Consider the following 25,191-nt stretch of genomic DNA (forward strand, 5'->3'; position numbering starts at 1 on the left):
ATTATTTACTTGAAGGAATTTTTTAGCAGGTGTGCCCTCTGCCTGAGAGCTTCTGACCCAGAGCCTCAGCTGCTTTGCCCCATTCAGCATTTCAGGTTCTCATAGTTTTGAAATCGTAACCAGCATCTTCAGGACAAAGTGTGCTGTGAGCCCTCATGATCCTTTGTACAACTTCAGCTTTAATTTGAGGTCCATTTTTTTTTTTTTTTTTGGTAATTCAGTGCTTTATTGCCAAGATGTGGAATAGTAAGAAGCACTTAATAAAGAAGAAAGAAGGAAGGAAAGAAGGAAGAAAGGAGGGCACGGGGGAGGGAGGGAGGGAGGGAGGGAGGGAGGAAGAGAGGACAGGGAGGGAGGGAGACGTGGCATAACTTGCTGAAGAGATGAATTCCTGAAGGAATTATTAGAGCCATAAAAAGAAAGGTTGAGTTTAATTCGCAGCATTTCAGAATATTCTTTCAAAATCCCTGCACAACGCATTTAGGTTTACAGGAGAGGGGGTCTTGAATTGTAATTACAGTTACGTCTCTTGGATGAGTCAGCTATGTGCATATTCCAAGCCTGTTTGCTCTGCTTGCTGCCCTGGCTTCTTGTTTTCTCTTTGGTGTCTTCAACTAAGATGTGAGCACGTTATCATTTACCTCTCTGTGTAGGCAAATGTGAAAAGTGGATGTGTGTGACCATTAGGGGCAAATGTGAGGTTGCAAAAGCACCTGAGCCCTTTCATCCAACTTAGATATCACTTGGTTGGCTGACTGGCTTTTTTTTTTTTTTTTTTTTTTTTTGGAAAACAAACACCTACAAGTTGCAGCAGCTATTTGTCACACAGACATATTAGCTCAGGCCCGAGCTCAGCAAACTTCTCTGAACTGCTTGAAAGCAAATATTTCAGTCTTCACAACTCAGCAGGCCTCGGTCTCAGTTTAATTCTGCCTGTGCCAGGCAAATGCTGAAATGGAGCATTTATAAACAAATAGATACTTCCCTAAGTCGGTAGCTGGGCAGGATTTGGTGCATGGTCATAACATTTTGATGCCTGAGCTAAGCCCAGAGCTAAAATAAATTAATACTGTTTATAAAACTTATCAGGTTATAGTTGTTAGTTTGAGGCAAATGTCTCATTTTTACAGATGTCATCTACAAAGAGGTTGACATTTACTTCTTTATTTTTCTTTAAAATAGTTTTATGTGTGGGCTCATTTTATATATTTCCTATGCCAAAGAAATAAGTTTTCAAGTTACTACTTGAATTTTCATGCCAGATGAACAAGGTTCAATTTTCATTTTTCCGTTTCACCCTCGGGAGAAAAAAAAAATAAACTTTGTGTTTTTTCTGAAACACTTACTGTATATTTGTAGCTGTCCACGAAAGGAATTTTTTCCACGAGCGTTCTCAGCCGTGCATTCGTATATTCCTGCATCGTCCAGCTGCAGGTTGGGGATCTCTAGCACCGCCTGGGATTTCCGCAGTCTGGACTTACTAGGGATATAACCGTTAACCTTCATCCAGGTGATTGTCGGAACAGGGCTGCAGTGGGGAACAAAGGCACTGTTAATATACCTCCCGCCATTAGAAACATAGATTCAGTTATCTGGTAATTTAAGTGCTTAATAGGCTGAGCACAATAAAACGTAATCACAATTAGGGCCGTGTGCCAGCGGGTACGATCACTTCGCACATGGCTGGTGTATTACCAGAGAATCTTTTCCAGATTTCAGCAAAGCCCTAGGAAGCCTTCATTTTATTATTTCCTAAATGTAAATGACACATTTTTAGATAACAAATGTACTTTGATGAAACTGTTAGCCTATTGCAGCGGGAGTCAAACAAAAGACTTGGGAAATAAATAGGAAAACTTTTCTGCTCTCACCTGCAGCAAGGCTGTTTTCTGTAGCACCAAACAGTTTGTACTGAATCGCGCACCTGGTGTCTGTAACAGCTTCCTACCCACAATGAGCCATTTGGTTCTTTTTGTTTGTTTGTTTGTTTTATATAAAGCTATTGCAGTTTCTATTTAACGTCAAAGGTTTCCTTCAATATATATCAGCTTGCCTTTTCTCATTCATAGCTGCATAAAACTGCATTATATGGAAGTGTTGGTCAACTGTCCTTGTAACTCAGGTTCAGAACTGCTTTCATTTTCTGCATTTTGTCATACGGAGATACTAATGCATTGCACTGTTGCGTCCATGGTTTCCAGGAGTTACTCACAAAAGCTAGACTAATGGGTCAGAGCGTGGCCATTTTCTATTTTAATAAGTACTAGCATACCGTTTTTCCATAATACAGTGGCGGTTCTATACCTATCAGCAATGCATCGTACTCCTTTCCTGTACCATGTAGGGACTGTGGGAGATTAATTTAGTTAAATATAAGAACTGCACAGGCTCAAACCAGACAAAAATCCCAACATTAAGAAGGAGAAGTGGGTCCGAAGTTGGATTTCTAAGGAAGAAGCTATATTAATGAGAAAGAGAGTGAGGCAGAGAGAGGAAGGGAGGGAGGGAGGGAGGGAGGATGATTGCAGGTGGGTTGAGAGGTAGGGGTTGTGGGAAGGAAAATAATATGATCCAAATATGTTATATTTAAAAATAATGTGCTTCCTGGAGAAAAGAATAAAGTTTTTGTATAGTTTTTCTTTATAAACTAATTTGTTTTCAGGTTTCTTTTTTGAAAGAAAATACTACTAAATTGTACATATGTATTATATAAACTTAATCTTTTAATACTATCTACTTTTAGCCCATTGTTTAAAAATTAATGTTTTAAAATTTTTTAATTGTTTTTTAAATATACTTAGTAGTTTACATATATATGTGTTTTATATCTATCTATCTATCTATCTATCTATCTACACTTAATAATTAAATAGAATAATAATTAAGAAAAAGATGAATTTGGGATTGAGGAGTGATGTGGATTCAGTGCTCATGTATGAAATTCCCCAAAATAAAAACCTACTAAAATAGAATTTGTTTCTCAGCAATTTTTCTCCCTGCCCCGCTGTTTATATAATGGTTTCTAAAAAGTAAATTTTTTGAGTGCTATGGTTTTCTTCCTGAGCTCTGAACCTTTTCTTGTTTAGAAAATGATTTCAAAATTCAAGTTTAGGTCTTATTTGTACAAATTTTTGGTGGCAGCTTTAAAACTCCCTTTAACATTTGGCAATCATCCACCTGAACTATTTTACTGCTTCCACGTGACCAAATTCACAGTTTCACTGGTCCAGGTGATTCTCTGTGGCCCACAGTGGAGGAAGTCCTGCCTTTTCTTCCACAAGCTCTCATGCTCTGGAATCTGTTCCAAGTTCAGCTCTGTTCCACTGACTTACTTCCTGTTACCTGCCTGTTTTACTTTTCATAATGCAGATGACATGCTTTCCAGTTTTCTTTGTTTTGTTTTGGTGTTTTTTTTTTTTTTGCAAGCAATAAAGGGCATTTATTCTGCAAAAGACCAGCATGCTGGGGCCAACACCTTCACAACATGGTCACTGAGGGGAGTTGAAGGTCAGTTTTAAATCCAGAGAGGGAAATTCTAACCGTGGTTATGTAACCTCGATGGAGAATGGCTGGTGCCCATGGAAGCCACATGATTTCTTGTGCTGTGAAGGCTACATGACTCTGATCAGAGCTTAGGAGCTTCTCAGACTAATAGCTAAGCAACCTTATCTCCCTAGGCTATTGTCTTGGCCAAGTTGGTTTCTGTGGTTGCCCTTTTTCTGTGTGTGTGTGTGTGTGTTGTGTGTGTGTGTGTGTGTGTGTGTGTGGTTTTTTTTTCTTGCAATTCTTAGGCCTGATCTGTCTAGCAAGAAAAATGAATATTTAGCCAGGCACTCTCATTATATATTAAATTTTATGATTATGTCTTTTTTTTTTTTTTCAATGCAGTTTATTCTGGAACCTTGAACAATCATCTGACCCCGGGGAAAGCCAGCCCACAGCTTAAATAGCCTCTGGGTAGCCAACCCAGGCGTGCCACGTGGGCAATGCAGATAGGTCCACATACATGGAAGCAAGCCAGATCCTCAGCCTTAGCCAAATGTGGAGTTGTTTGTGACAGAGAGCACTCACCATCGGGAAGGTGGAAGGCGGAAACCAGCTCCATATTTAAGGCGCGGCATTCCGCAGCTCTCTACAGTTCCCCCTTTTTGTTTTAGACGCATCAGGCAAGAGTAGAGGTCTGATCTCTGATATTAGAAATAAATTGGGACTTTGTACCGATGTTCATTTAGGTGTCATCCACCCAAAGAGCATCAGACCCGTCTGATACCTTTTTCTCAGAGGCGGGACCTGGGGCATCAACCCGCATGCAATCAGAGTTGCTCTTCTCTGGGTCCAAAGCGGCTGACCCTGAGTGCAGTGCTTAGCCTCGCATCCTGAGCATAACATTTTAGTTTTTTATGGTAGCCAACCATGCTTGGGGAGACTGTCTCCCCAGGACAGTCTCCAGTTTTCTTTGTCATCTCCTCCTTCACTATCCTCTGACCTAGAAACACACCTCTTTGTGTCTCCAATCCCTTCTCTCAGCCCAGCTCTAGTCTGTATGGCCAGCTAGATGATGATGATGATATATATATATATATTTTTTTTCTTTTTAGGAAACAAAGCACTTTGTATCCTTAACTGAATCTCCCATAACGTTCTACCCTGTATCATCAATGATGGGTTTAGGGGACTTCCCTGAAAATAAACGAGGATAGGGAATACACATTCCAGGTTCTCACCTCCCTGTTCTGAGAAGAGGGGATGAAGGGGATGAAGAGGCCACATAGGTCACCTTCAGTATCTTCCTTACCTTTGGTGCTGCCCTGTACCCATGCCACTTCCTCAGATCATAGCTTTGTTAAACATAAAACACTGGACTTCTGAAAAGATCCCCGAGACATGATGACCTGGATTCAATCCAGGAGACACACCGTAGAAGAAAAGACCTGACTCTTGTGTTTTATTCTGACCTCTACATGTATGTCAGGGCACTTGTGCTTCTTCCCACATAAATAAATATGTGTAAAACATAAAATATTGAAGAAAATTTGCATATGACAGTTTTCCATTTTTATTATTCTTTCTGTATTCTAAATATAATTTTCACCCTTTTCCAAATATAACTTTCAGTAGACATCTTACTTTCCTATCTTTAATTTTTCTCTTTGTTTTATATTTTTACTATTTTCTACAACCATTGTTCGTATGGTTGCCTCTCCAGGTGGTACAGTGAGCTTTTACAAGAAATATATAACATTACTGAAGAAAAATCATTCATATTTTCCCATTATTCACTAATTGGTTTCTATTCAGCACTACAGCACAAAGGATTTTGAATATTTTATGTATAGTTTTGCATTTTGTACCAATTACCTCATCCATACTCAAATATATTAAAGCACAGTATTTTCATATTACTTATCTTTCATAATTTTAAAATCTGAATTTTTATATTTTCCCTAGAGTAAAAGTCCAAGTTACTAGTGAGCACTTATTTTTCACATTTTCCCAGTAATTTCAATTCTTTTTTAAAATTGTTTTTTTATAAATTACATTTTATTCACTTTGTAGCCAAGCTGTAGCCTCCTCCCTTATCCTCTCCCAATCCCATCCTCCCTCCCTCTTCTTCTTCCATGTCCCTCTCCAAGTCCACTGATACGGGAGGTCCTCCTCCCCTTCCATCTGACCCTAGCGCCTATGAGGTCTCATCAGAACTGTGTGCATTGTCTTTCTCTGTGGCCTGATAAGGCTGTTCTCCCCTCAGGGGGGAGGTGATGAAAGAGCCAGCCACTGAGTTCATGTCAGAGATAGTACCTGTTCCCCTTACTAGGGAACCCACTTGGAGACTGAGATGCCTTGGGCTACATCTAAGCAGGGGTTCTAGGTTATCTCCATGGGTGGTCCTTGATTGGAATAAAAACTGCATGGTGCTGCCATAGAAAGAGAATGGTGGATCAATGGAATTGAATAGCAGACCCAGAAATAAACCCATACATCTATGGATACTTCATTTTTGACAAAGGAGCCAAAACCATAAGATGAAAAAAAAAGACAGCATCTTCAGCAAATGGTGCTGGTCTAACTGGAAGTCTACATGTAGAAAAATGCAAATAGATCCATATTTATCACTCTGCACAAAACTAAAGTCCAAGGGGATCAATGACCTCAACATAAAACCAGACACACTAAACCTGTTAGAAGAGACAGTGGGAAGAGCCTGGAACTCATTGGCACAGGAGACAACTTACTGAACAGAACACCAATAGCACAGACTCTAAGAGCAACAATCAATAAATGGGACCTCATGAAACTGAAAAGCTTCTGTAAAGCAAAGGACACTGCCGTCATAACAAAATGACAGCCTACAGATTGGGAAAGGATCTTCACCAACCATATATCTGACAGAGGGCTGATATTCAGAATCTATAAATAACTTAAGAAGCAATTTTACTTCTTTACATAAATTCTCTTTTACTTTGTAGGTTTCAGTACAGTTAGACTAGCAGTCCCCTGCAATATACACAAAAACACACAACCTCACACTGTCTTAAGCAAAATTATATTTGCAATGTTCTCTTTGCTAACATGTGAATGCCTTAATTCTTAATAGTTTATCCACTGACTTTATGACTATTGCCTGAGTCATTTCAAGATATTTTATTAATAGCAATTATTAGGCAATAGAAATCTCAATTTCTTTGAACTTGATTATATAATCTCCTGGGGAAGGGATTTTTTTCACGAGCGGGGAGAATAAACGATAAAATGAATTTCAAGGTTATGGGGGAAATCAGAAAGTGATCCAGAATGGAGATTGAGGTACATGGGAGGGAATGCTTGTGACAATAAGAAGGACAAGAACACTCTGGTGTGAAGAGAGAAAGGAGGTGTATCAGACAGCGGCACTGCTTCTGTTCTGAGAGGGTTAGAGCCACCTGTGCCATGGAGTTATGGAGTGCAGGGAGTAGTCTCATCCAGCTGTTACTCCAGCAGGAAAGCTTTACAAGGTCCTTGCTGTCTGTCACAGCAGTGTTTGAGATAAGTAATAAAATGGATATTGAAGATCCTCAAGGTGTTTACAATTTCATCAGAAAGAAAAAGGAGTGAATTGCATGACTGGAAAGTAGAAAGAAGATATAAAGTTATCTTTGACAACAAGACTGCTGGACGGGAAGAAGAGGGAATTCCTCCAGAGGAGACACAGGAAGGAGACTGGAAGGACAAAGACAATGTCTCTGGCAGAAAACAACACTTCTGAGGTGGATATCCACGCACATGAGCATCCCTGTGCATAACTTGATGTTGGAACTTTGATGTATTAGTAGGTGAAGACTGCATGTATTTATGGAAAGTTCCAATTTCCCTTGAAAAAGAAAAAAAATTCATTTTCATAAAAGGAAATAATTTAAATGTTTCTTATTTTCCCTTATTTCTATGTTGAATTCTCAAGATTAGCAAGAAAAGCTGCTTTTGAGTTATTAAATGTTTCAGAACTGGAAAATAATTAGTAGCACTGAGGGTGTAACTAAATATTGATTTGGCTATAAAAATAAGCTATTGTTAAATGGAGACATTGAATTTCTGGGTGGGTGAAAGTATTTTATAGGCCTCTGAGATATCCTCCATCATCTATGTTGCCCATGACAGCTAAAAGCAAACCAAAGAACTTTTCTTATTTTAAATACCTTGGTTATAATCTAGCTTGATACATTCATTTTTTTTTTTCCTTTGGTCAGGACTTAGCATTAATATAATGTATCTCAGGGCACAATTCACACAATGAAAATGTATTTCATTGATGTAATGTTACAATCCAACACACATTTCCCCATCACCACAGTCTGAAAATGGAGTCATCACTTAGAAAGAGAGCTCACGCAGGCTATGCTGAAAGAATGAGTAGAAATATTAATTTTGACAGAAATGGAAAGAACAGTTATTTATATCTTATGTACTTAAATTATATTTGTTGAGTCACATCTTAGATTCTCATTTGTAATACACATAGGAACTTAAAGAAGATAAAGGGTCTTTAAATTCTGTATTATACTGTTACTCATTTGTCTGAGAAATATCTATCAATAACAGGAGATTAGGTGAAGCCGCTCTGAAATTTTTGACACGGCTTTGTGTTAGCACCATCAAAGCGACAGGATGAAAAGTGTCTCCAAATGTAGTTTTGAAATGCAAGGCACATGTTGGATGAACTTTAGCCATCACTGAAGTCATTAAAGGCATTTCTTAAAGATCATTTTATACATATGATGAAGTAATGTGTAGAATCTGTCAAGACAGAAGGAAGACTTAGCCGTAAAGATTTAATGATTTCAAAGGAAAGTACTCCCTAGCCTCAAATTGCTATTCACAGACAAATTGTAGGTCTGTCTAATGGAGCTTCCTATTTTCCTTGCATAAGTCACAAGTGAGACATGAATTTTACATCGGATGTGGAAATACACACAGTTATGGCTCCTTTGTGATTTGCACAAAAAGAAGGGAACACTGTATACCTTTGATGGAAATGAAAAGACCCAAGTTTTATAACTTTTCTGTAAGAAAGCACATAAAAAAAAAGTCATAAAAAATAGCTATTGGGCCAAAAGATTTTTTTTTCTTTTTATAATCCTGTAGCTCAAAAAAAAAAAAAAAAAAAAAAAAAAAGAAAAGAAAAAAAATTCAGCTGTTAATGTGGGTGATCACTGCACATTTACATTTTATGCAAAAGTTTTGAGGACAAAAGTTTCCTTTGTAAAAATCTAAAGTTCTTTAGGGGACATGAGCTTGAGGACACATCCTTGTTAAAGGCAAAGTGCAGAGGGTGTCTCCCTGGAGACACAGGAACACAGTGTCACAGCTTCAGAATGAGTGAGTTCTAATTGGCCTTTAAGGAAAAGAAATTAACTGCTTCCATCTTGAGGATAGCATACATCTCTCTACTTAATGATTCTTTACTCAGAATGTATGATTGCATATTAACTCACATCCTTCCCCTGGTATTAGTTATGCTAAGGATTTAAGAGTCAGCTCAGGCATACCATCATGTTAATTATCTTCGGCAAATAAATTAATTTAGGAGAAACCTCTTAGTTGTACTATTAGATTATGGTCTCCTATATAGTCTATATGGTTTTATTACTGTTTTAAAATTTTTGCCACTTATTTTTTTCATTTGAGAAAGTCACATGGAGTGAAAGCAGTTCACTCCAGAGCCAGTCATCTGTAACATTCACAAATTAAAACAAAGGCACTTATTTCCCAGATGTGGTCCTCTCCAAGAGCTTTCTACCCTTTAACTGTGAGGAAAACATTGTTACTTTGAATGATAAGTAGGAGCCAGCAGGATCACACACTGTCAGATTTCTGAAGGGTATTTCTGGGGCAATGCCATAAGTAGTCATTCATTTTTACTTAGCCACTATATTCATGCCTCACCTAACATGAGGCAGGTTTTGTAATAGACTGAGGTTATACTAGTTAACCTGACTATGTGGAACTCATATGATCAGTTACAAAGTGACTTTAGAAATACTGCATGTGACTGAAGCTAAGTACAAAGACAGAAAACAGCCAGCTTGACATAGGGAGGGTCAGGAGATAATTATGTTAAAGTTTATGTAATAAGTAGTGATTACTCACACAGAGGAAACAGATAAAGCCATGCTCAACAAAAATCAAGAGGACAGGTTGGTCTCTGGAGTCCTGAGTGAAAACTGTTGTAGCAATGAAAAAATAATCAGAATGGCTGTTTCTGGGTTAGCAGTAGATGATGATGGAGTGGGAAAGAAATAGAGAAGTGAATAAGAAGTACCAATGGAAATTATTTTCATGCAGTTAGTTTTTCCTAACAACCACTACAAATTTGTGATGTTCTCTAAGTATGAGAGAAAGGCTTATGTTAGAGTTTAGGATAACACTAAGGAAATGGTTGTCTTTACAGAGACTGTGTGCAAACATTTCAGGTATGCTAGTTATGTAGTTTCTCACAAGAACTCATTGCTACCATTGTAGAGTGCAAGCAATCACAGACAGTGAATGTATCAATAAATAGGCCTTACTGTAATCTAGGTGCAAGGAAACCAGTGGCCAGGGCATGGTCCATTGTTTGCAAGTAGGTAAGGAGAATTCCCTGATAATATGTAAGTTTTGCATCAGAGAAAGAGCTAGGAAACCTGTGAAGTAATCTACATGAATGATTGCTGTTGTTTTAGCAAATGTAAAGACATAGGATTAAGCAGTGGACACTTAACTTGAACTTCAGAGGTAGAAGCTTGATGCTGGCTAGAACAAGAAAGTAAGAGAGAGTGAGATAAATGAGATAGATAGATAGATGATAGATAGATAGATAGATAGATAGATAGATAGATAGATAGATAGATGGAATGTTTTGTTTTGTTTTTTTTTTTTTGGTTTTGTACTTCTCTAACTAGATGATAACGGGATGATAACTAGATAATAACTGGATCCTTATTATGTGTCAGACTTTAAGTATTTTGTATCCTTTTGCTCATTATTCATCATGATTCTATGAAATAGACGTTACCATTTTACCCAGGTTACATATAAAGTATATAGGAGCTAAGGACTTGGGAGTGAACTCGTAAAATTATAGAAATGTGATTATGAATAAATAAACATAAAAAGAACCAATATAAAGAAAAGGGTTGAAAATAAAAGTTAATAAGCCAGTGATATTCCTAAGAGCAGGTGACATGACAGAAAACAAAGATTGGTTTGTATTTGGTATTTGATTTCCTCAGTTCCCCGTTGATCTATGTTTAAAAGATTAAGGAAGGAAGCTTTGTATGGTGAGAGGTTTGTAGAACTAGAGGGAGCAAATTAAGTGATTGTCCAGTTTTTTCAGTCATCTTCAGTGTTGCCTGATGAAGCTGCAGTGGGAGGGATGATTGGAGTTAGTCTCTAATGAAGGTGCTCAGTGGCCTCAGCAGCTGATGGAAACAGATGCAGAGACCCACAACCAAACACCGGGTAGAGAGCAGGTAGCCTTGTGGAAGAGTTGAAGGAAGGATAGAAGGACCCAGAGGGACAGGAGCTCCTCAAAAAGACCAACAGAGCCAACTAACTAGGGCCCAGGGAAGTGTGTGGAGACTGAAGCACCAACCAAGGACCGTGCATGGACTGGACCTAGGCCCCCTACACAGATGCAGCCAATGGGCAGCTCGGTTCTTTTATGGGTTCCCTAGTAAGCGGAATGGGGGCTGACTCTGACAGACTCAGTTGCCTGCTTTTTGATCACTTTTCCCTATCAGGGTTACCTTGCCAGACCACAGGAGAAGAGGATGTTCAGTCCTGTTGCAACTTGATATTCTGGAGTAGGAGCTCCCCTTCTCTGAGGAGTAGGGGAGGGCAAATAGGTGAAATAGAGAGAGAGAATGTGGGACCTGGAGGAGGGGAGGGAGGGGGCTACGACAGGGATGTAAAATGAATAAACAAACTTAAAACTAAAAATAATGTAACAAAAAAAGAACACACATCGTAAAATTAAAAAATTAATATACATCTTCAAAAAAAAAAAGAAGAAGAAGAAGAAGAAGAAGAAGTAGCTCAATGGCAGGAAGCATTGGGGTGCACATAAGGCTTGAGCACACACATTCAGTGCTGTAGAGCTTTCTTCTTTCTTCACTGCCCTGAGCAGCTTAATTAGAAACACATAGACATCAAAGAACTAGAATTGCAGTAAGGGACTCAAATGCTCAGAGAGGGCCTTGTCCTCTAAGTCATCAAGAACAGAAGGTCCAGCCAGCAAGATGATGCACATGGTGAGGGGGCTGGCCAGACCCATTGGGGTGAGATGGTGAACACACAGAATGAGCCAGAGCAAAATGTCCTAAAGATTTCGCACTTGCAGATTCAAGGTGAGCCTGCATATGGGTGCACCATGGAGCTACAGAAAATCTTTACACATCTGTCTCACTCTATTTCACTCCCCTCTCTATCTCCTCTCTAATTCAACTTTCCAAGTTTTTCCAGAAAAGCTCATTTGTTCCTCAGTATACCTCCTAGGTGAGATATTTATAGATTGAGATGAAACAAGGTCTGTTTGTCTAGGCTCACCATAATATGTTATTGTAGAAAAATCTGTAAGTCCTTAGCAAGAAGTAGGGTGTAGCTGGTAACTTACGCAGAAGAAACTACTCTAAAGAGATCACAAACTTGAGACAGCCTGCTTTTCAGATTAACCTCCTGCTTCACTTCCCTCCGTTCCACATGCACAGGGCCTCACCTTTAAAAAGCACAGCCTGGAAACATATGCAAGCCACAGAGATTCTGTCAGAACAAAAGGTTGGGTAAGCTTTGAAGGACTCTCTCTGTCACTGAAAACATGGAAGTTATGATGTTCACTTATTAAAAGACTCACAGTGAGAAATTTAATTAGACCAAAACAATACTTCATATTGCTTGTTATGTCCACTTTTATTCTCAAGAACTGCATAACAAGCACACGAAAAAAATCTTTCACTTAAAAAAAAAAACTACTTGCCAATATTTTAATCCCTAAATATGGGTCATAATAAGAAACCAGATTCCATATGTGAAAGCCTTGTTTAAAAATGTGTGAATGTCAAGTGTACATGACACTTTCATGTACACCTCTTGTTCTGATGTACAAAGCTGAATGAGCAGACACCACCAGAGTCCTGTCTTAATATCCCAACAGCATTCCCTTTTATCACTGTATAATCATAACCAACCCAGTGGAGTATACTTATCCTCAGGATAGCATTAATGTTGTTTTCTGAGTAGTGCACTGCTTGCTAACAAGAATCTTGACACGATTTAAGAGACATCCCTTGTAATTATGCATCCAAATGTATTTTTAAATACCACTTCCCCTCTAGAACATTAAAAAAACCTAAGGTATGACTGCTGATTTTATTAATTTTTCTCTTTTGTCTTTGTCAAGACATAGAATTGACATCGTTTATATTTCAAATAGCAGTTACTGAAATAAAATATAGCTCTCAAATCAATGTTCCTTAATATAAAAAGTATGTGTAATATAAAAATTGTAAGGATTTAAGTAGGTAAATTATTTTACTCTTTGTAAACACACTCATGTTAACACACTCAGGATGACTACTTTCTCAGAATCTTCATAAAGCAAGCATTCTGAAATAAATTATTTTTCACTTGTTTCCAGGACCAAAATTTTATTTTAATTTAATTTATTTTTTTAAATTAAATTTTATTTTATTAATTATACTTTATTCACTTTGTATCCTCCCATAAGCCTCTCTCTCCTCCCCTCCTGGTTCCACCCTCCCTCCCCCTTCTTCATGCATGCCCCTCCCCAAGTCAACTGATAAGGGAGGTCTTCCTCTCCTTCCCTCTGATCTTAGTCTATCAGATCACATCAGGAGTGGCTGCATTGTCATCTTCTGTGGCCTGGTAAAGGCTGATTCCCCCCTCTGGGGTAGGTGATCAAAGAGCAGGCCAATCAGATTATGTAAGAGGCAGTCCCTCATCCCATTACTATGTAACCCACTTGGACACTGAACTGCCATAGGCTACATCTGTGCAGGGGTTCTAGGTTATATCCATGCCTGGTACTTGGAGTATGAGTCTCTGGGAAGACCCTTGTGTTCAAATTTTCTGGTTCTGTTGCTCTCCTTGTGGGGTTCCTGTCCTCTCCAGATCTTACTATTTCCTACTTCTTACATAAGATTCCATGCACTCTGCCCAACAGTTGGCCATCAGGCTCAGCACCTGCTTTGATAGTCTGAAGGGCAGAGGCTTTCAGAGGCCCTCTGTGGCAGGTTTCTAGGTTGTTTCCTGTTTTCTTCTTCTGATGTCCATCCTCTTTGCCTTTCTGGATAGGGATTGAGCATTTTAGCCAGAGTCCTCCCTCTTGATTAGTTTCTTTAGATGTACAGATTTTAGTAGGTTTATCCTATGTTATATGTCTATATGAGTGAGTGTATGTTGTGTTTGTCTTTCTGCTTCTGGGACAGCTCACTTAGGATGATCCTTTCCAGGTCCCATCATTTACCTGCAAATTTCATGATTTCCTTATTTTTCATTGCAGAGTAATACTCCATTGTGTAGATGTACCACAATTTCTGCATACATTCTTCAGTTGAGGGGTGTCTGAGCTGTTTCCAGCTTCTGGCTATTACAAATAAAGCTGCTACAAACATGGTTGAGCAAATGTCCTTATTGTGTACTTGAGCCTCTTTTGGATATATGCCTAGGAGTGGCATGGCTGGATCTTGAGGAAGCGCTATTCCTAGTTGTCTGAGAAAGCGCCAGATTGATTTCCAAAGTGATTGTACAAGTTTACATTCCCATCAGCAGTGGAGGAGGGTTCCCCTTTCTCCACAACCTATCTAGCATGTGTTGTCACTTGAGTTTTTCATCTTGGCCATTCTGATGGGTGTAAGGTGAAATTTCAGGGTCGTTTTGATTTTTATTTTTCTAATGGCTAATGTCGTTGAGCATTTCTTTAAGTGTTTCCCTGCCATTCGATATTCCTCTATAGAAAGTTCTCTGTTTAGCTCTGTTGCCATTGTTTAATTGGTTTGCTGCTTTTCAGCTTCTTTTGTTCTTTATATATATGGGATATTAGCCCTCTGTCAGATAAAGGGTTGGTGAAGATTTTTTCCCTATCTATAGGCAGTCATTTTGTTTTGATGACTGTGTCCTTTGCTTTACAGAAGCTTTTCAGTTTCATGAGGCCTCATTTATTGATTGTTGCTCTTAGAGCCTGTGCTGTTGTTGTTCTGTTCAGGAAGTTGTTTCCTGTACCAATAAGTTCTAGGGTTTTCCCACTTTTTCTTCTAACTGATTTAATGTGTCTGGTTTTATGTTGAGGTCTTTGATCCACTTGGACTTTAGTTTTTGTGAAGGGTGATAAGAATGGATCTATTTGCATTTTTTCTACATGTAGACTTCCAGTTAGACCAGCACCATTTGTTGAAGATGCTATCTTTTTTCCGTTGAATGGTTTTGGCATCTTTGTCAAAGTTCAGGTGTCCATAAGTGTGTGGGTTTATTTCTTGGTCTTCTGTCTGGTTCCATTGATCCACCATTCTGTTTCTATGTCATTACCATGCAGTTTTTATAACTGTTGCTCTATAGTACAGCTTGAGATCAGGCATGGAGATACCTCTAGAAGATCTTTTATTGTAGAGGATTGTTTTATCAATTCTGGGTTTCTTGTTCTATGTGAAGTTGAGAATTTTTCTTTCCAGGTCTGTAAAGAACTGTGTTGGTAATTTGATGGGAATTGCATTGAATCTGTAGATTGCTTTTTGTAAGATGTCCATTTTTACTATGTTAATCCTGCCAACCAAAACATGGGAGATCTTTCCATCCTGTAACATCTTCTAATTCTTTCTTCAGAGACTTGATATTTTTTTTCATACATGTCTTTGACTTGCTTGGTTAAGGTTACACCAAGGTACTTTATGTTTTTTTTTTTTTTTTTTTTTTTTTTTTTTTTTTTTTTGTGGTTATTGTGAAGGGTGTTGTTTCTCTAATTATTTTTTCTCAGCCCTTTTGTCTTACCAAATTCTCAAACTCTGAATTAAGATTATCAAATGGTTAGTTATGTTGGACAATTTGTAAATTTCAGAACAGCAGGAATTCACAGCTGACTCTAAGAATTCTGCCAAACAACGATATGAAGAGAACACAATCTCTTTTTTGATCAACAACAAGAGAAATATGGACACCTGTGTTAACATGTACCAGAGAAACCCGCAAGCTAGTGGGTATAGACCCTGAAGCCAAAAGTACAAAGATGGATAAATCTAATGCTTTTTTATAGAGGCAGGTTTGTTATAGCCACCTCTGTGAGTTCATAAGGAAGTCTTGGCACTTAGTTAATTTCTATCCAGGGCTATAACTCATGGAAAGATTGTGTTTTGGAAGTGTGGTCTTCCAGGCTCTTGATTTGCTTGAGATTGTTGGGTAATAACTCTGTATAACTATGATTGATTGACCATTTATTTTGTGTCAGGACTTTAAGCAGTTCATCATTTATCTTTCACAGGAGCACAAAAGTGTGCATTATTCCCTCTGTTTCACAAGAAAGCAAACACATTGTGAGATGATGAAATCTTCTAAATAAAAGATTACTTCAAAGTCATTGTATCTGCTCAATCAGTGTCAACAAGTAAATAATTTATTTGTCTCAGGAGTACATATAGACAGAAAATCATGGAGAGATGGGCAAACAAGCATCTATCTGACATAGAATACCTCCAGTATTTGTGCACAAGTGATTGTAGAGTTCTCTGGCCAATGTTACTCCCTCAGGTGGATGAGGTCATGGTAACATATACTTCTAAATAAGTGAGAAATCTATGGCTTCCATCTATACTTCAGTGGATGCTTTTCTATGCTATAGCTATATATTTGCTTTTAGGTAAGCACTACACAGAATACATCAGGTAGAACATCTTGATTATACTGTACAAAGTCATACTACCCATCTTTCCCAATTCCCACTCTTGAGTGCAAAGCCTAGTGCACTGACGTTTAATGTATACCATGGATCTATGACTAAGGGATGACAATTGCCCAGCTTGTTTGATGGAGCCCAGAATTCTGAATGACTCTTCTTTAGAGTCAAATTCAGAAGAATCTATTATCTTATTATTTATAAAATATATAAAATAACTGGATATGGAACAATTACTGAACAGACAACATTAACCATTATTTTGGTCTAGAGTAACATTACTAGGAGGACGCATTCATATCCTTTACATATTTGAATTTAACATTATATATTAAAATTACAAAATACTCCACAGAAAGTTAAATGGAACACTTCACCCAGAATCCATTCACAGCTGGGTTTAGATTAATCCCTAGCTTTCTCAGCTATAGAGTGATTTGTTATTTCCCCTGTACTTTGTATATAAGCATTATCAAGTGGCACGAAATGGAGGTTTAAAAAGTTGAGGATCTGGCTTGCTTCCATGTATGTGGACCTATCTGCATTGCCCCCGTGGCACGCCTGGGTTGGCTACCCAGAGGCTATTTAAGCTGTGGGCTGGCTTTCCCCGGGGTCCGAGGATTGTTCAATGTTCCTGAATAAACTGCATTGAAAAAAAAAAGTTGAAATATATAATTATCTGTCCCATATTGTAGTTGTTTCCCAGACACCTGCTTCAAGTTACTTTGGGTTGCAAATAATATTCAATGCCCTAATCACGGTTTGGGCTATTATATTCATTAAGCTAAAAATGGAGAGATATTTGTCCTTTTCATCAGAATAATAAATACTCAATTCTGGCCTTCTTTAGAGTTTAAGTTTTTGTGGCCCCTCAGCATCCTCTAAGATTGGTGTCAAATTGGATGCAATAGTAATAATATAAATTATTTTAAATATTATCAGAGTAAAAATGTTACAGTTAATAAGGAAAAACCAGTATTAGAAAATAGTCCTGAAATCACAGAGAAGAAAATAAAAGGATTTTGATCTAAAATAATGTTGGGAAAAAAATAAAACTGAAAATTATCCCAGTATTTCATATCCATCAAAATGTTTTTATAGGTTCAGAGTTTCTCTGGATGACTAGGGCACATGGCAATATATATTAAAAGCAGAAAGCTGGAGAATTTCGTACCATCAATTTTCCGTTGAAAGCATGAAAACCCAAAAGGCATCTGACAGAATGAGAGAGAGAGTTACGGAATGTGGGAACTTATGGCTTAGGAAAAGCTTGAGAAATGAACTGTGTTTGGGGTACACTCTGGAATGAAGTGGTGCATTAAAAGGAGGCCAGTGGTTCAGAGAGTCAGCAGTGCTAGATAATTATTCCCCAAACACGGGGGAAGTTCTCACATGAAAGATACCATGCTGCAAATGAGTGAGAATGAGCACACCGGCAGCTAGCTTTCAGACAGTGTTTCTCTTGGAGACACTGAGAGCCAGCTTTGCAAGGAAAGTGGTACACCTAAATGCTTCACGGTCTTTGAAGATGACAGCCAAGGAAGGAAACCCATCTGAGGCTGCCTGCGCAGCTTCTGAATTATCGGGCTGCGATTTGAAACTAGGCTTTCAACTGCCAGCCTTAGTTGTCCCATAATTTGGCACTGACACAGAGTGACAGGCCCCTATTGCTTAACTGATGGAAATTCTGTTTTCAAAGATCAGGGAGTTCCATGGAATCAGCTTCTTTGTTTTGAATGTTCTGATTTAGAACTATTGCTGAGAAAAAAAAAATCTGGTCAAAGCAGTGGCTTCTTGTCTGTTGTCAGTTAGTGTATAATTCTTTAAAGACAAGAGGAAAATTCATGTCTCATATAGACTCCACTGTATCTTCTTGGTTATATAAAGATGGCTAATATAGGATTGAACCAACTTTTACTTTGTTCATTTCCACTTATTTCTTAATAAGTAACTGAAAATGTCACTAGATGAAACACAAGGAGAGCAACAAAACCAAAATATCTGGGTCCAGGGGTCTTATTTGAGACTGATACTCCAACCAAGGACCATTCATGGAGTTAACCTAAAACTCCTGCACAGATGTAGCTCATGGCAGCTCAGTCTCTACGTGGGTCCCTAGTAAGAGGAACAGGGACTGTCTCTGATATGAACCTCTCCCTAGGGAGAACAGCCTTACCAGGAAGAAAATGCAGCCAGTTCTGATGGGACCTGATAGGCTAGGGTCAGATGGAAGGGGAGGAAGCCCTCCACTATCAGTGGACTTGGGGAGGGGCATGGAAAGGGAAAAAGGAAAAAGGGGGGGTTACAGCTGGGCTACAAAGTGAATAAATTGTAATAAAAATTAAAAAAGAAAAGATATATTAAAATGAGTATATCTATCAGGGCATCAGGAGGCGAAGGGCACACAAACTTGTTAGGCAAACATGCTGATCAACTCAGTTGTACGAGCCTGTCAACTGGACAAAATTTCCAAGACCCAACACAAGAAGGGGCTGGACAAACTTAACTGTCTTCTTGAGGTAGGGATGGCTGTAGTTATCTATGGATACGGAGGTAGCTGGCATTCAGAGTGGCTGGATGGGAGCTGTGACAGGAATCTCAGAGAGTTATAGCATACTTCTTTTGTGATCACAGGAGTACTAACTAGTGTAGACACAAGGAAAGAGGGAGTAAAAATCTTAGTAAGGACAGTCATGAGAAAAGATGAAAGACCACAGTATTCACAGAGTAGTATGGAGCCGCGGATCATATTAAAAAAAAAAAAAAAAAAACTAAGCTAGACTCATAAAAAATACAGTGCATTTGTACAAGTGGAAGATAGGTTAATATTATAAGTTTGTATGTATATATGTGTTAATGTGTTGTACTAAGGTTGAAAGGGGATATGAGAGGCAAAGACGAGATCAAAATGAGACAGGGAAAAAGAGTTTGTATGAAATAAACATACAATGAAAGAAGAGAGTTTTTCTTCTTTCTGTGTATGTGGGAGGATAAAGGAAGGCCAAGCGGAAGAGAAGGAGGGTGACTGTGTGGGACAAGCAAAAGTATAATGCTGCACATGTAGGCAATGTACAGTGGAACACAGTTCTTTGTATGCTAACCAACTCATAGTAATAATAATAAGGCTTGAAAAGGTGCAGAAGTCAGTAAGAGCAGGTGTAAATCCTTCCCTGATAGCTTGATTGGAGTTGCTCATTTACTAGAGGCCACTGAGGACAGTGCTGAAAAAGTTTCCTCTCATCAATAGAAAGAAGTGAAGGCCAAGCCACACATCATTCAGTTTCTACATAAAATGCATAAAAGCAAGACCAGAAAGCATTAGCTGTCACCGTGGAACTTACTGTGACTACAGAACAAGGGCAAATAAATAAATAAATAACAAGTAAATAAATAGATAAATAAATAGCACTCAGCTTCTAAGAGTAAAATTCTAATGTCTGAAGGACATAAAATAGTTACGATATAAAAGAAATTGTTTAAAAAATTTAACTTCTATTTCGGGCAAAAATGATCAGGTAAGACTAATTTAAAAATGACATGCTTGGTCTTAGTAGGGAGTTAGGGTTATTATTGTTGTGATGAAATACCATGACCGAAGCAACTTGGGGAGGAAAGTGTTTATTCAACTTACACTTCCATATTGCTGTTTAACAGCAAAGGAAGTCAGGACAAGAACTTAAGAAGTCCAGGAACCAGGAGGCAGGAACAGGGGCCAGGGAGGTATGCTAGTTACTAGCTTGCTTCTCTAGGTCCTGCTCAGCTGCTTTCATAGTACACAGGAGGACCAGGCCAGGGATGACACCACCCACAATAGGCTGGGCCTTCCCCCATTGATCACTAATTAAGAAAATGCCCTACAGAGGTCCTCTGTGGAAGGCTCTTGTCCTGTTACTTGTCTTCTCCTACTTCTGATGTCTATACTGTTTGCCCTTCTGAATGAGGATTAAGCCTCTTCTCTAGGGTCCTTCTTCTTTAGCTTCTTTAGTACTATAGATTTTAGTATGGTTATCCTATACTATATGGCTAATATCCACTTATATGTGAGTATGTACCATTTGTGTCTTTCTGCTTCTGGATTACCTTACTCAGAATGATCTTTTCTAGTTCCCAACATTTGCCTGCAGCTTTCATGATTTCCTTGTTTTTAATTGCTGTGTAGTAATCTATTGTATAAATGTGCCACTTTCTGTATCCATTCCTCCACTGAGGGGCATCTGGATTGTTTTCAGAGTTTGGCTATTACAAATAAAGGTGCTATAAACATAGTTGAGCAAATGTCCTTTTCGAACGGTGGAGCATTTTTTGGGTATATGTGTAGGAGTGGCATAGCTGGATCTTGAGGTAGCACTCCTCCTAATTTTCTAGGAAAGCACCAGACTCTACACATCAGTGTATAAAAGGAGATACTGAGACTCATAGCTAAACTTTGGGAAGAATGCCAGAAACTTTATGGAAGAAGAGGGAGATAGAAAGGCCTGGTGGAACTCTACAAGGAAAACAACAGAGCCAAAAAACCTGGGCCCCGGGTGGCCTGCAGAAACTTATACTCCAACCAAGGACCTCGCATGGACAGGACCTAGAACCCCTGTTCAGAGGAAGCCCATAGGCTATTCAGTTTCCAAGTGCGTTCAGTTTCCAAGGGCTGTCTCTGACATGAACTCAGTGGCTGGCTCTTTATCACCTCCCCCTGGGGGGTTCAGCCTTGCTAGGCCACAGAGGAAGATGATGCAGCTAGCCTTGATGGGAACAGAAAGGCTAGGGTCAGATAGAAGGGGAGGAGGACCTCCCCTATCAGGGGACTAGGGAAAGAGCATAGGGGGAGAAGAGGGAAGGAGGGTGAGATTGGGAGGGGACAAGAGAGGGGGCTGCTGTGGAGATATAAAGTGAATAAATAAACTGGAGATATAAACTGTAATAAATAAGTAAACAAATAAAATTAAAAGAAGAAATGCCTTACACTGGATCTTATGGAGGTTTTTTTTTTTTGTTGTTGTTGTTGTTTTTTGATTTTTTTTCCCTGAGGCTCTCTCTTCTCTAATGACTAGTTTGTGTCAAGTTGACATAAAACAAGTAGTAAAAACATGCACTAGAAATGATTTCTTTGTTTCATATGTCCAAGATCTCAGAGGAAACAATACACATTTAATAGGGACAGCAAACTGATTTTTGTAAATTGAATCAAAATTAGAGAGGAAAACATCAATGTATATATAACAGAGAGTCTTTATGAACTCAGGCTTGGTGATGATGTAGAAACCACACCAGAAGGGAAAATCTATGAACCAAAAGAACTAAACTGGTAGATTTCATCCAGATCTGGGCTGATGACATAGACCAGTTGTTGAGCTCTGGCTCACCATGCCATGTGTCCAGTCCTACAAACAATGACGAGAATAATAATCAGCATATAACCAATGACACAGTGAAGATAGTAAGCAATACAAGAGAATTATTTACAAGAGACATCTGATGAAGGTATGCTACTCAAACCAAGCAGAGCACACTTACATTTCAACAATAAGCAAACTAAGTATTAGGATAAAGAACATACATCTAGACCCCTCACTAAGAAAGGCGTCTGAGTGCCCGACACAACCCAAAAAGATTCTCCACATTTATACCCGAGATGATCATGTCATCTGCAAAGAAGATTTGGATGAAATAAAAAAGTCATGAACCCTGGCAAAGTAATCTCCCACAGAGAACAGAGTGAAAGTTCCATACGGATTTCAGGCTATGTCAAATTTGTGAGCATCAAGACAGCACAACATTGCCACAAACCCAGAAACAGGCCATAGGATAACATTTAGACTCTAGACTCTAGACAGCCTAGGACCTTGAATAGTTACATCCTTAGGGAAATAATTAATAATTAGTTGATTTTTACAATTCCTATGATTGTTCAATAACCAGAAGTAGCCTTTTTTATTTTTAGTTTTAGTTTTAGTTTTTAGTTTTTCAAGATAGGGTTTCTCTGTGTAATGGCCCTGGCTGGCCTTGAACTCACAGAGATCCACCTGGAATTTTTAAAGGTGTGAGCCACCACACCTGACTGACAAATTAATATTAACACACCCAAAAAAATGTTTGAAGATCAGTGCTAACTGATGCATACTTTAAAGCTGCAGTAATCATGAGTCTGGTATTGTTACTTAGATGGATGAGTAGAAAAAAGTATCCAGGGCCGATGAGACAGCTCTATAGGAAAAGGCTTTTGCTGTCAAACTATGGCTATCACATTGTGGAGAGAGAGAGAACTGACTCCCTCAAGGTTTTCCCTGACTTCCACCCATCCACATACAAAAGCACACATATAAATAAATATGTGATAATAATAAACAAAACAGGAAATAGAAAGTCATACACACATACTCAATTGAAATTTGACAAAGACATCAAGGCATTAGGAAAGAGAAAATAAACTTCTCCATAGTAAAAATTAATTTTGTATGCTTGTGTCACATTAAAAATATCTCACAATGTGTTACAGACATAAACACAAAATAAAAACTATAAAATGCTATCAGAAAGTCTCTTAATGTAGTTAGCAAATGTTGCTCAGCTGTGGCATAAAAAAGCTTCATATATAAAAGAAAAAAAAATTGAAAAATGAAATGCACCAAAGAGCCACTGTCTTTTTAAATTATTTATTATTTATTTTTATTTTTTTAAATTTTTTAATTTTTTATTTTTTATTAATTACAGTATATTCACTTTGTATCCCCCAATAAGCCCCTCCCTCCTCCCCTCCCAGCCCACCCTCCCACCCCCTTCTTCTCAATTGCCCCTCCCATGTCCACTGATAGGGGAGGTCCTCCTCTCCTTCCTTCTGATCTTAGTCTATCAGATCCCATCAGGAATGGCTGCATTGTCATCTTCTGTGGCCTGGTAGGGCTGCTCTCCCCTCAGGGGGAAGTGATCAAAGAACAGGCCTATCAGATTATGTCAGAGGCACTCCCTCTTCCCATTACTATGGAACCCACTTGGATACTACGCTGTCATGGACTACATCTGTGCAGGGGTTCTAAATTATCTCCATGCATGTTCCTTGGTTGGAACATGAGTCCCTGAGGAGACCCCTGTGTTCAAATTTTCTGGTTCTGTTGCTCTCCTTGTGGGGTTCCTGTCCTCTCCAGATCTTACTATTTCCCACTTCTTACTTAAGATTCCGTGTACTTTGCCCAGCAGTTGGCCTTAAGTCTCAGTGTCTGCTTTGATAGTCTGTAGGGCAGAGCCTTTCAGAGGCCCAGGTTCCTAGGTTGTTTCCTGTTTTCTTCTTCTTCTGATGTCTATCCTCTTTGCCTTTCAGGATGGGAATTGAGCTTTTTAGTCAGGGTCCGCTCTCTTGATTAGTTTCTTTAGATGTTCAGAGTTTTAGTAGGTTTATCCTATGTTATATGGCTATGTGAGTGAGTATATACTATGTGTGTCTTTCTGCTTCTGGGACAGCTCACTCAGGATGATCCTTTCCAAGTCCCACCATTTACCTGCAAATTTCATGATTTCCTTATTTATTATTTTTATTAATTACACTTTATTCACTTTGTATGCCACCTATACCTCCCTCCTGCCTCCCCTCCCAGTCCCACCTTCCCTCTTCCCCAACCATGTCCCTCTCCCAGTCCACTCATAAGGAAGGTTATTCTCCCTTTCCCTCTGATCCTAGTCTATCAGATATCATCAGGAGTGGCTGCATTGTCTTCTTCTGTGGCTGGTAAGGCTGCACTCCCCCGCCCCAACCAGGGGCAGGTGATCAAAGACCAGGCCAATCAGTTCCTGTCAGAAACAGTCTCTGTCCCCATTACTATGGAACCCACTTGGATACTGAACTGCTATAGGTTACCTCTATGCAGGGGTTCCAGGCCATCTCCATGAGTGTTCCTTGGCTGGAGTACCAGTTTTAGAAAAGACCCCTGTGCCCAGACTTTTTGGATCTGTTGCTGTCCTTGTGGAGCTCCTGTCCTGTCTAGGTCTTATTCTCTCCCACTTCTTTCACAAGATTCCCTGCACCCTGCCCAAAGTTTGGCTATGTGTCTAAGCATCTGCCTCGATACCCTGCAAGGTAGAGCCTTTCAGAGGCCCTCTGTGGTTTAAAGTATGTTTAAAGTATTGGAGATATCAGGGATACAAGGCACATACCTAAACAGTAAAGGCAATATACAGCAAACCTATAGCCAACATCAAATTAAATGGAGAAAAACTTAAAGCAATCCCACTGAAATCAGGGACAAGGCAAGGCTGCCTACTTTCTCCATATCTCTTCAACATAGATCTTGAAGTCCTTGCTAGAGCAATAAGACACTTAAAGGAGATCAAGGGGATACAAATTTGAAAGGAAGAAGTCAAAGTATCGCTATTTCCAGATGATATGATAGTATACCTGAGTGACCCCCAAAATTCTACCAGGGAACTCCTACAGCTGATAAACACCTTCAGCAAAGTGGCTGGATACAAAATTAACTCAAAAAAAAAAAATCAGTAGCCCTTCTGTATACAAAAGACAAAAGGGATGAGGAAGAAATTAAGGAATCAACACCCTTCACAATAACCACAAAACAAACAAACAAACAAACAAACAAAAAAAAACACATAAAGTACCTTGGTGTGACCTTAACCAAGTAAGTCAAAGATTTGTATGAAAAAAAAAATTTGAGACTCTGAAGAAAGAAATAGAAGAAAATATCAGAAGATGGAAAGATCTCCCATGCTCATGTCTTGGCAGAATTAATATAGTAAAAATGGTCATCTGACCAAAAGCCATCTATATATGCAATGCAATTCCC

The 25,191-nt window shown here is 38.8% G+C and overlaps 1 protein-coding gene across 2 annotated transcripts in view; it reads right to left on the minus strand.

Annotated features, from left to right (window-relative positions):
- Cntn5 (contactin 5) overlaps positions 1 to 25,191 on the minus strand; it is a 1,228,807-nt gene that overhangs the window by 307,638 nt on the left and 895,978 nt on the right. For both annotated transcript variants that reach the window (XM_060369300.1, XM_060369297.1), the window contains exon 10: positions 1,347 to 1,528. In XM_060369300.1, coding sequence (XP_060225283.1) covers positions 1,347 to 1,528 — 182 coding nt within the window. The remainder of the gene's footprint in view (positions 1 to 1,346; positions 1,529 to 25,191) is intronic.

This window comes from Meriones unguiculatus, chromosome 1, assembly GCF_030254825.1.
Source record: "Meriones unguiculatus strain TT.TT164.6M chromosome 1, Bangor_MerUng_6.1, whole genome shotgun sequence".
Taxonomy (NCBI): domain Eukaryota; kingdom Metazoa; phylum Chordata; class Mammalia; order Rodentia; family Muridae; genus Meriones; species Meriones unguiculatus.